General features: G+C 43.9%; 1 protein-coding gene across 5 annotated transcripts in view; it reads left to right on the top strand.

The window, feature by feature from the left end:
• LOC147035634 (uncharacterized) overlaps positions 1-12,500 on the top strand; it is a 91,633-nt gene that overhangs the window by 7,267 nt on the left and 71,866 nt on the right. For 2 of the 5 annotated variants that reach the window (XM_085845606.1, XM_085845590.1), the window contains exons 5-9: positions 888-1,030; positions 1,888-1,967; positions 3,824-3,958; positions 6,071-6,150; positions 9,792-9,927. In XM_085845606.1, the coding sequence (XP_085701732.1) occupies positions 888-1,030; positions 1,888-1,920 (176 nt within the window). In that variant the 3' untranslated portion in view covers positions 1,921-1,967; positions 3,824-3,958; positions 6,071-6,150; positions 9,792-9,927. Of the gene's footprint in view, positions 1-887; positions 1,031-1,887; positions 1,968-3,823; positions 3,959-6,070; positions 6,151-9,791; positions 9,928-11,169; positions 11,730-12,500 lie in introns of those variants that run through there. The other 3 variants (XM_085845623.1, XM_085845615.1, XM_085845598.1) reach the window with 3 other exon arrangements.

Below are 12,500 nucleotides of genomic sequence, written 5' to 3'. Positions count from 1 at the left end.
TGTTTTTATATTCTCCTCGTTTTTATTATGATAAGGCGTGCCTCCCCGTCGCTTTGCTGACGGGTTTAATCAGATGGTCCCATGTTGTACTTCACAAACATATTGTGTGTATATCTGTGAATCTCAAGGAGGATGTAAAATGAATTGAAACACGAAAAAGGATCTTTTATAATGCATAGTCATTGTTGCTGTTGCTGGTGTCATCGTGGCTGTGGTTGTTGTTGTTTGTGTGCTACTTCCGTGTCAATCACGATTAATTCTCAGGGGTTCTTACCCTCCTACCTTTGGAACTGCTGCGTGAAAGTTCCATGTCCTGCTTCTTCCTCTTCATTCCTGGAAGGACGGTTTTTTATAACAGACTCTTTTCTGACGGGCTTTCCTGGAGACGAGATTATTAGCTTTCCAACGGTACAATTTTATTATTCTTTGACCACAGGAACCATTTAGAATGAAGTGTCGCACGCATGCACGCGCACACACACACACACACACACACACACACACACACACACACACACACACACACACACACACACACACACACACACACACACACACACACACACACACACACACACACACACACACACACACACACACACTATAGGAAACAATCACAAGGTAGGAATAACAGTGTTTATATCACAGAATAACAGAGCCCAATTCAATACATGTTTGTGAGGGTACCTCATCATATTACGATTTTCCCAGTGGTGTGTTTTTATTTATCTTTTCTAAGTTCTCCACTATACCCAACGGTTATGTTTCTGTCATTCACTGGTGCTTTACAAGCACGAAGGTTTTGCTGAAAACAATATTGAGAGAACATCCGTGCCATGATCTACTGTCCCTCCCCTTCCTTTATTGTTACCTGTTTCCCACTTCAGACCTCGACCGCGAAGCTCAGGCAAGTTTTCCAGAGGAATACTTTGCCAAATATATTGAGGTCAATCAATCGAGAACTCGCATTGGAGGGGAATACACTGATCACCTGCGTACGTGTTTCTCATACCGGTGGCATGTTCTCAAGGTAAGGGACCATGAGAAAGTAAAATGTTTTGGATTATTTTGCACAAGATTTTCGATGAAGGAAGAGATTTCCTGATTGAGTTTATAATTTACTTATTTGTTCAGACAAGTTTAAAATCAGACTGTTCGGTGTACATATTACTGTGGAGATGAATAAACATACATGGGACAGACAACGTTCATTGGACAGATGAAACAAATAATCTGAGTTGCCTACGAGGTTCACCATTAGGAAATGATGAGAAACCAGCCATCTTAACCTGGAGAGAACGTCATGAAAGGACGAAATAAAAGAGAAACTCGTGCTTTATTCACGCCCTGAATGGTCCAGGTGCTGGATCCCCTTTATCACCATGATCTCAGCATCTTTCTTAACTTCCACAAGGAAAGCGGGCTTCGACCAGGCCAGTGAAGCATTCTTGTGGGACACCTTCCTGTCTCATTCCAGCAGGTGGAACAATTTGTTGGTTTGGTGACCTCGTCAAATTTCCAGCCCATTTTCATCATCTCTCAGGTGGATAGAACACCGAGGAAGGCAAGGAGTGGATACAGAGAGGACCATATTGGTGCCCTTTCAAGACCAAATTGTTTTTTTTATGAGAGAGTGAAGGCTCGTGGAAGAGGTAGAATACAGAATTGATCATGATGCAACTGAAAAACAGGAACAGCAGAGAGAGAGAGAGAGAGAGAGAGAGAGAGAGAGAGAGAGAGAGAGAGAGAGAGAGAGAGAGAGAGAGAGAGGGGGTGGGGGGTTGGGGCAGAAGAGAGCAGCGTGGGGGTGGGGTGGGACACCAACAGCAGGGTTCATTTGTTTATTCCATCTCACTTATCTGCTATCATTTGTCTTTTGATCCACAGCGAACTGTTACAAGACGGATACTGCAAGTGTGAAATGTCTGTGGATGCGGAAGAAACAAGATAATTTTATCTCACACAAGGTATGTTTTTGCAATTTTTGGATTATTTTAAATCATTAATTTTTCATCAGGAGTTGATACATGTGGAACTAGAAAGTATTCATGGAATACTTAACCCACACAATCTTGAGAAGGACTTGGTGTGAACCAACTCTTCTGGCAGCAAATTAAAAATTAAATCCAAATCAAATGGAAGACCAAATAAAATAGGTCCTGCATTGGAGTCATCAGAAGGAACCCGAACAAGCAAAAAGCAAAGATGGAGTCATCAGGTGGAACCTGGATGGGATTCATTAAAAAAAAATTAAAAAAAAAAATTTCCTTCACTCCAATATGATTGACAAACCACGTGACCGATGAATTATTTATGAACAACCCTTGTATCCCCAAGGCTCAGGGAACACGTGGTTATTGAAGTCAAATTTCAGTGACTGAGGTCAAATCTCAATTGTAAGTTCAAATCTCAGGTCAAATTGTTCCTCATTTTTAGATGAAAGAAAAACAACATTTGCCTCTGTAAATGTCGAGGCTTTTCTTTGTTGTTTGAGGGTGTTTTTGTCTTCTTTTTGTCATTAAATGATGTTCTCGACCACCTCCTCCTCGTTATAAACCCCTCAACCCCTCCGTGTTGCTGCTCCCCAATCTGTGAAATATATATCTTAGAGAGTATCTGAATAAAACATTTCTAAAATATTAATGGAGTAGCAGAGAGAGGGGCAACATTGAGCTCCTCATTCTTAACATATGGTGTATGGACATGATGGAATGATTGCACGTCATCAATCAGCTGTTACCCACCAATGAGGCAGTGCACATCGACAAGATGACACTGATGCCCTTGTCCTGAGAGCAATGTAACCTGGTTTTAGTTCAACTGGAACGTAGTTCCGGGGAGCTTATGGGATGGCACATTATCAGTCTGTCAGTCGGTCCGTCCGTCCATCCATAAACACTTGCAACTTCTTCTCTGAAACGACACATGCAATTTTGATGAAACTTGACGACAACTTTCATCACCCGTGATGTCGCAAAGTTTAATCACGAAATGAAAAAATCGGGGTCTGAGAGGTCTACGGTGGGTTTTTCCCCCACCCCCCCGCCCCGCCCCTGAAAACAAACAAAAACCAAAAGAGGGATTTTCTTTGTTCTCCGAAACTATACACACAATTTTGATAAAATTGTGAGGACAACCTTCATCACCCATGATGAATCAAAGTTTGTTCACGCGATTAAAAACATCAGGGCCATGACTGATTCATTGGTATATTTTGCTGATTCCGTGTCCCGTTGACTTCCTCCTCAGTATCATTGTTCTACCAGGTGAGCATACAGGGGTATTGCCCCTATTTTTGTGATGTGGAATTGGAAATCTGAGACCATTTTTTAGGTGGAGAAGGAAATGCAAGATTGAGATAAATTACTGGATGTGGAGTGTACAGGGTTCAGGTCTCATTTATCCACGTCCATCCCCCTTCTGTAGAGATGTTTGCATGAGAGGGTCAAAATCTCTTTTCCAGGATTAGTTCATCATTCGTCATCTGTGATTCACAAAGGAAGAACAATACATCATGAAGAACCTGTCATGAATTGTTGTTCTCATGTATTGGAGGTTGATTTGCTTCCTCCACACTGAGTGGATAAACTCTAGAATGTCCTCTCACTGTTTTTTTTCGTTTTTTTGGGGGGGGGAGCGAAGGAGGGGGGCGGTAAGGGTGTTGTGGAGATTGGGTGGTTGTGGGGTGGGAATTCTTTGAACTGGTTGATTGTTTTTAATGTCACACATTGTTTCTCTTATTTTGATGAAAGCGATAAAATGTTGAATTACATCGTGTCAGGGCCTACTAAAATGCTAATTGGACTGTTCTTTCCCTTTGCAGGAGGAGAAACCTGATGACTCCACCCAGTGCACATGGATTTGATGTTACCACTCTCATCCTGTGTCATGGAAAATGGCAAGAACCAAGAAATGCTTTGCCTACCCATCAGGAAGCCCAGAATCTCACAGACCAAAGGTATGTTTCAACCTATTGAAGCCGCTCCGTGTGTGTTCGTGTGTCTGTGCACTAGCCCACACACAAACCAGATGGTTACATTTTGATCATCGTGATTATTGGAAATGCAAAGCTCGTCATCGATTTGCAATCCTGTACCTTGCTTGCATTTTCTTTGTTGTTAAAACGTTTTGTTTCGGAGTCGATTTCCATAATTATTTGGAGGGGGATGGGTGGTGGAATGTTAAACAAAGCTCAACTCAAAGGTGAGGGTGGAAAAGGAAGTGGGTTGGTGTGGAGGAGTGGGGGTGACATGGAGATGGAGGAAGTGTGTTTGCAGGATGTGTGTGCACTCTCATTCATTCAATATTTGGTTTTATTTTGATCAAGTATGACGTCGGTAGACTTTAATTGGCAGGACCTTGACCGAACTCTGTCGTGCAGCGAATACCTCGTACGGGAGAACATCTTTTATCCAGACATCCAAATAATGGAAGATCCATCGTCTGGAAAAAATGATCATGGCTAAATGAAGAAGAAAAAGGTGGATTTTTCCCGACATAACTGCACGAAATCTGTGTGATCAGAGGCTGAGAGTGGAATTTTATCAGTCTCTTCCCCTCCACCCCTCAATTCCTACACCACCCCCCCCACCCATTTCTCAACTGTAATGCAAATATTTTGAAAGAAAATTGGATCTCTTGTTGGGTTTTTGGGCAGATTATTGAAAGGCAGAGAGAGTGATTCATCAATATGTGTGTGTCCTCCCTCGGATGCATGTTAAACTGGGCATGACAGCTGCCGGCATTAGTTGTTGGTAGAAGTTAAAGATCCTACGGTGTCCTTTGTGAAGAGTAGGCACGCCATCACCGGCACCCTGAACAAATTACGAATTCCTGCCCAAACTACTGATGGAAAGGCAATGGCAAACCACCCAGTATAACCTTGCCATTAAACCAATTTCGCAGCACTGCTGCTCTGTCAGAGAGGATGGAACAACAAAATAAAAAAAAATGTTCAATGGCGTTGTCATCGAACAAAGCTGGATCGGGTTTCCTGGTCATCCCAGGACAACATCCCAAGTTGCTCTCCTAAAAGACAAACATGTTTGCTGAATACCTTGTTTATTCATTAAAAAATAACGATCAGACACAGAAAGTACTTTCCTGAAAATCTGAATGAAATTGCAACCTCTCTGTGATTCCTGATATTTTTGTATTGCAGGTAGGTTGGGGTCCTCTGTATTCCACTGCCCCCTTTTTGGTCTTGCACCCTCAGCTCACTCTCATCCTCCGTCTCAGGTTTCTGCAGGGCGCACATAGTCTGCTGGTCACCTCCTGTTAAACTCCTGAAATCCAGGCTCACTGTTCACCTCCATTCATTTGTTCCTCTTTTCTCTCACCTGTGGTATCAGTTTCCACATTCTGTTCAGTCCCATTCTTTCCTCCAGGGATTCAAGACCACTGTTATTTCATCCACTAACTTAGGTCATCCCCCATCCATACTCATGATCTCTTTTACCCCAAATGACCCCAGTCCTAAACACTCCCCTTTCTTCCAGGTGATTGTGGTTTTCCCCTCTCTCCATCATCTCTTTTCGTTTGTTAGTTTTTGGTTTGTTACATGCAAAAATGGAACATTTTTCAAGTGTGTTGGTTGGTCTTGTATGTTATTCTGTTTGATTGTTTGTATGTCAATCGCTTACACGTCACAATATTAAACTGATCTTCATGAAACTTCACCATCTGCTCGAGTTCGTCATCAGCAAGAAGCGGATTCTTTTTGAGGTTTAACGGAGGTGGACATATCACCGAGGAAGGCAAGGAGTGGATAGATAGGACAATCTTAGTGCACTTTCAAGATCAAATTGTTTTTTTGTGTGATATATGAAGGCTCGTCGAAGAGGTAGAATACAGAATCATGATGAAACTGAAAAACAGGAACAGTAGCGAGAGAGAGAGAGAGAGAGAGAGAGAGAGAGAGAGAGAGAGAGAGAGAGAGAGAGAGAGAGAGAGAGAGGGGGTGGGGCGGAAGAGAGCAGCGTGGGGTGGGGGGGGGGGACACCAACATTAGAGTACATTTGTTTATTCCATCTCACATATCTGCTATCATTTGTCTTTTGACCCACAGCAGACGTCCCCCATAAGACGGAGACCGCAAGTGTGAAATGTCTGTGGATGTGGACGAAACATGATAAATTTATCTCACACAAGGTATGTTTTTGCAGTTTTTGGATTATTTTAAATCATTAATTTTTCATCAGGATTTGATTCATGTGAAAATAGATCGGAATCAGAGAATACTTACCCTACATAGTCTTGAGGACTTGATGTGAAACAACTCTTCTGGCAGCAAATTAAAATTTAACCCAAATCAAATGGAAGGCCAAATAAAATAGGTCCTGCATTGGAATGACCAAAAGGAACCCAAACAAGCAAAAAGCAAAGATGGAGTCATTCGGAGGAGCCAGGATAGGATTCATTTTTAAAATTTAAAGTAATTTTAAAAATATTTTCCTTCACTCCAATATGATTGGCAAACCACATGACCGATGAATTATTTATGAACACGCTTGTATCCCCAAGGCTCAGGGAACACGTGGTTACTGAGGTCAAAGCTCCATTTCTCAGTTCAGTTCTCAATGACTGAGGTCAAATCTCTGGTCAAATTGTTCCTCATTTTTACATAAAAGAAAAACAACATTTGCCTCTGTAAATGTCGAGGCTTTTCTTTGTTGTTTGAGTTTTTTTCTTTTTTTGTCATGAAATGATGTTCTCGACCACCTCCTCCTCATCTCGTTATAAACCCTTAACCCGTCCTTGTTGCTGCTCCCCAATCTGTGAAATATATATCTTGGAGAGTATCTGAATAAAACATTTCTAAAAAATGTATTGAAGAGCAGAGGGAGGGGCAACATTGAGCACTTCATACTTAACATATTGTTACGGTTGTGGAAAGTCGCATTGCACCATAAAGAGTCCTCAGGTGAGATATATCGGTAAGTTCATGTGAAGTTAGTCCAAACCCGTTGTATAGAGGGAATATGTGTGATTCATCCGCGATGCGACGCTTTGAGTTAGCCATTTTTCTTTCTCTATTGTTATTTTCGACCATTAAGCCGCCAACAACGCAAACAGCCACTACCTTTAACTTCACAACTCCTTCCCGCAAACCGCTTCACCGCCATTCCCAAACGACGCCCGCCAACCACCAAACCACCACAGCAAACGCCCCACCACCTTCGCCTATCTCCAATAACCATCGACCACACCACCAGTCAACACCAAACGTCATGCTGTCCAGGGCCCGTTCGGCAATTGGTGCCGAACGCATCGAGCCGCGAGCGCGAATGGCGGCCTTTCCGAGGGAGAAATCCGGATCAGGAAGGCTTCACGCCCCCTTTTTCTCCATCCAATGGGCGAGCGTCGGGCGGTATGGCCCTGCCTCCAAGCGCACTGAACGTGGATTCTTCACGAGAGGAATTCGGATCAAAAAGGCTTCACGCCCCCTTTTTTCCGCACCAATGGCTGAACAGAGGGTGGCATGGCCCCGCCTCCAATCACGTTTTGATCCGGAAATTTGCATATAAACTCCTCCGGCGGCCTATAAAGACGCGAACGCAAGGCGACTCGTGCAGTTCAAGTGAAGAGTGGCGGTTGGAGTTGCGGTTCAGTTGCAGGCGGCTGGTCAGGGCAAGTGAAGAGTTCAAGTTCGAGTCGAGTGAATACGGCGGTCGGCATCGAGGTTACGGTGTAAGGGTCGCTCGTCTCGTCGCGGGGTCCAAGCCAGCCAGCCATTCCCCTCTCCCTGAGCATCAGCAATTTACCCCCCCCCATCCGTGCTGAGATAGTGCCGGGGGGGCCCGTTCCTCCCCCACCCTATACGTGGTGCCAACCAAGCTGCTTGCGCGGAGAACGCCGGAGAGGGCTCGCCGACCACGCCAGGGGCAAGGAGTCGGGGCGCAGCGGCGCGAACATTGCGGCTTGCCCGCCATCGCGTCATGAGGAAGCGGGTAAGACCTTCTCGGTCTCGTGGACCTAACCGCTCCTCCAGGTTCCACGCATATTTGGTTCACGGACCTTTCTTCCTCCTTGCCTGTGAGGGTGGCTTTCTTTCCTTTGCTTTATTGGAATGAGTGATGTGGCGCCGAGTCCCGACAAGTAGAACTGTATCAGTGTTGTAAATAATTGCCCCTTTTATTTGGTTGTATTGCATTTGCTTTTGTTGCATTTTGTCTTGACTGTAATATACGTGCCTTCCGTGTTTCGGTAATAAATGTGCATTGCTTGTTGAAGTGTTTCCCGCTTTGCTTCGTCTCCTTCTTTTATTGAATCTCCATCTTGCATCACGTAAGGGATTGATAGTGGGTTTACAAGCCCGGTAAGTAATCTGAACCATCAGGTCGACGATAACTCCGCTCGGTTATCTCTGTAGCACGGAACGAGCCGCTTTAGCGGTTCGTGTCCGGGGTCGACCTGTGGCGTGGTCCAACTCCTCGGTATGCTACTCGCGCGAGTACTTCGGTAAATCGACGATTCGGCGATCGGACCCTATTTCGCGCGGGTAGAATGCGGACTGAGTTGTAGTGAGGTTAAACCCCCACCCGTGACTGGCTCCGGGCAGTAGTTCCGGGAGGGTCACGACTGTATTGTCCATTCCGGTGGGCGAGGCGGCCACTTTTGGCTACACGCAGTCGTTCGCACGCCGGCGGGCGCGAATTCGTAACAATATGGTGTATGTATGTGATGGAATGATTGCACGTCATCAGTCAGCTGTTACCCACCAATGAGGCAGTGTACAACGACAAGATGGCACTGATGCCGTTGTCCTTAGAGCAACGTAAGCTGATTTTAGTTCAATTGGAACCTAGTTCCGGGGAGCTTATGGGATGGCACATTATCAGTCTGTCAGTCGGTCCGTCCGTCCATCCATAAACACTTGCAACTTCTTCTCTGAAACGACACATGCAATTTTGATGAAACTTGACGACAACCTTCATCACCCGTGATGTACCAAAGTTTATTCACGAAATGAAAAAATCGGGGTCTGAGAGGTCTTTGGTGGGGTTTCCCCTTCCCCTCCCCCCTGCCCCCGAAAACAAACAAAAAACAAAAGAAGGATTTGCTTTCTTCTCTGAAACTGGGCACACAATTTTGATGAAACTGTGAGGACAACCTTCATCACCCATGATGTATAAAAAAATTTTCATGCGATTGAAAAAATCAGGGACATGACATTGATTCATTGGTATATTTTGCTGATTCGGTGTCCCATTGACTTCCTCCTCCGTATCATTGTCCTTCCAGGTGAGCATCGCGGAGTATTGCCCCTATTTTGGGGATGTGGAATTGGAAATCTGGGAACATTTTTTTGGTTGAGAAGGAAATGCAAGATTGAGAGAAGTTAATGGACGTGGAGTGTACAGGGATCAGGTCTCATTTATCCATGTCCATCCCCCTTCTGTTTTGATGTTTTCATGAGACGGTCAAAATCTCTTTTCCAGGATTCGTTCATCAGTAGTCATCTGTCGTTCACAAAGATTGAACAATACATCATGAAGAACCTGTCATGAATTGTTGTTCTCGTGTCTTGGAGGTTGATTTGCTTCCTCCACACTGAGTGGATAAACTGCAGAATGACCTCTCATTCTTTTTTTTTCTTTTTTTTATTGGGGGGGGGGGTGGTAAGGGTGTTGTGGGGATTGGGGATTGTGGGGTGGGAATTCTTTTAAACTGGTTGATTGGTTTTAATGTCACACATTGTTTCTCTTATTTTGGTTAAAGCGATAAAATGTTGAATTACATCGTGACAGGGCCTACTAAAATGCTAATTGGACTGTTCTTTCTCTTTGCAGGAGGAGAAACCTGATGACTCCACCCCAGTGCACATGGATTTGATGTTACCACTCTCATCCTGTGTCATGGAAAATGGCAAGAACCAAGAAATGCTTTGCCTACCCATCAGGAAGCCCAAGAGCTCACAGACCAAAGGTATGTTCCAGCCTCTTGAAGCCGCTCCGTGTGTGTCCACGTGTCTATGCACTATCCCACACACAAAACAGATGATTACATTTTGATCATCATCATTATTGGAAATGCAAAGCTCGTCATCAATTTGCAATCCTGTACCTTGCTTGCATTTACTATGTTGTTAAAACGTTTTATTTTGGAGTCAATTTCCATCATTATTTGGAGGGGGAGGGGGAGGGGGATGTTAAACGAAGCTTAACTCTAAGGTGTGGGTGGAAAAGGGAGTGGGTTGGCTGTGGAGGAGTGGGGTTGACATGGAGATGGAGGAAGTGTGTATGCAGGATGTGTGTGCACTCTCATTCATTCAATATTTGGTTTTATTTTGATCAACTATGACGTCAGTAGACTTTAATTGGCAGGACCTTGACTGAACTCTGTCGTGCAGCGAATACCTCGTACGGGAGAAGATCTTTTATCCAGACGTCCAAATAATGGAAGATCCATCGTCCGGAAAAATGATCATGGCTAAATGAAGAAGAAAAAGGTTGATTTTTTTTTCCAGACATAACTGCACGAAATCTGTGCGATCAGAGGCTGAGGGTGGCATTTTATCAGTCTCTTCCCCTCCATCAATCAATAAAAACCCCTCAATCCCAACACCCCCACCTCCCCCCATTTCTCAACTGTTATGCAAATATTTTGAAAGAAAATTGGATCTCTTGTTGGGTTTTTGGGCAGGTTATTGAAAGGCAGGCAGGGTGATTCATCAATGTGTGTGTCCTCCCTCGGATGGATGTTAAACTGGGCGTTCCAGCTGCCGGCATTAGTTGTTGGTAGAAGTTAAAGATCCTACGGTGTCCTTTGTGAAGAGTAGGCACGCCATCACCGGCACCCTGAACAAATTACGAATTCCTGCCCAAACTACTGATGGAAAGGCAATGGCAAACCACCCAGTATAACCTTACCATTAAAACAATTTAGCAGCACTGCTGCTCTGTAAAAGAGGATGATGGTACATCAAAATCAAAGAATTGTTCAATGGCGTTGTCATCGAAAAAGCTGGACCGGGTTTCGTGGGCATCCCAGGACAACATCCCGAGTTGCTCTCCTAAAAGCCAAACACGTTTGCTGACTAGCTCGATACTTACGAAATCTAAAGATTTCGTAAGTATCTTGGTGACTTCCGTCCTCTGTTTGTGTGTTTGTTTGTGTGTGTGTTTCCTCGATTTCCCCTTCCCCCTGTCTCCCTCCTTAATTTTGCAGGAAGATGGCTCCCACCAAAAGAAGGAAATATGCAAGAAGCGAACCTGACAAAAAACGACATGTGAAAGCTGCATCCAGAGCAGCCTTAACTCCTCAACAGCAAGAAGCAAAGACAGCAACAATGACTGCATTCTTCCCTCCCGCACCTGCGATCTTGCAGTCATTGTGTGGTACTTCAATCTATCTGGTGCAGGAGGACACGGTTCAAGCCGTTGATACCTTTGCTGCCCCTGTGTGAAGCGGAGCCATCGCCGTAAAATACAAAACACACAGGAAATGGCGCTTTGTGTTGAGGCGCGGCGGTGATGGTCATGTTTAACCCTCGACCAGTCAAAGATCTCCGGGGGGTTAAACACGGCAAGGTAAGCCTTGATTTTAATTGCTGGCTCCCACCTGTTTCCCTGTTTCTCTTTCCTCCCTCTTGCCCCTCTTTGCCCCTCCCCTTCCCTCTCTCTCCTCCTCCCCTCTCTCTGTCCCTTCCTTCATTCTCCCCCTCCCTCTCTCCCCCTCCGCCCCCCCCCCAATCTCTTTGCCCCCTCTCTTAGTATTCCCACCAGTGAAGCGACAGGTGGTATTTGTTATTTGGGTTGTATTTTTTGTAATCTTTTTGTATATACATTAATGTATGTATGTATGTATGTATATATATATATATATATATATATATATATATATATATATATATATATATATATATATATATATATATATATGTCTTCTTCTTCTTCTTTCGGCTGCTCCCGTTAGGGGTCGCCACAGCGGATCATCCGTATGATCCGCATCATGATTTGGCACATGTTTTACGCCGGATGCCCTTCCTGACGCAACCCTGGTCGCCTCTTACGACACAGGGATATGGTACACCTATTTTAACCGGGGTATACACCGGCCCAGTACACTGGTACTCATTTCGCCGACCTCGGAAGGATGACAGGCTGAGTCAACCCCCTGGTGTATTAATTCAGTGGCCCAACGGGGCTTGAACTCAGGACCTCTTGGATCCCAAGCCGCTGCCCTAACCACTGCGCCAACACCAGGCATTGTATGTATATATATATGTATGTATATATGTATATATATATATATATATATATATATATATATATATATATATATATATATTTATATATATATATATATATATATATATATATATATATATATATATATATATATGTATATAGATATGTATATATATATGTATATATGTATATATATATATATATATATATATATATATATATATATATATATATATATATATATATATATATATATATATATCGTTACGGAGGTGGAAATTCACAGAACACAATTCAGGTTCCCCAGAG

This window comes from Eptatretus burgeri, chromosome 1 (assembly GCF_056783735.1).
Source record: "Eptatretus burgeri isolate ZD-2024b chromosome 1, Ebu_testis_v1, whole genome shotgun sequence".
NCBI lineage: Eukaryota > Metazoa > Chordata > Myxini > Myxiniformes > Myxinidae > Eptatretus > Eptatretus burgeri.
The sequence above is the reverse complement of the archived record's forward strand: the minus strand, read 5'-3'. Positions and strand labels throughout refer to the sequence as shown.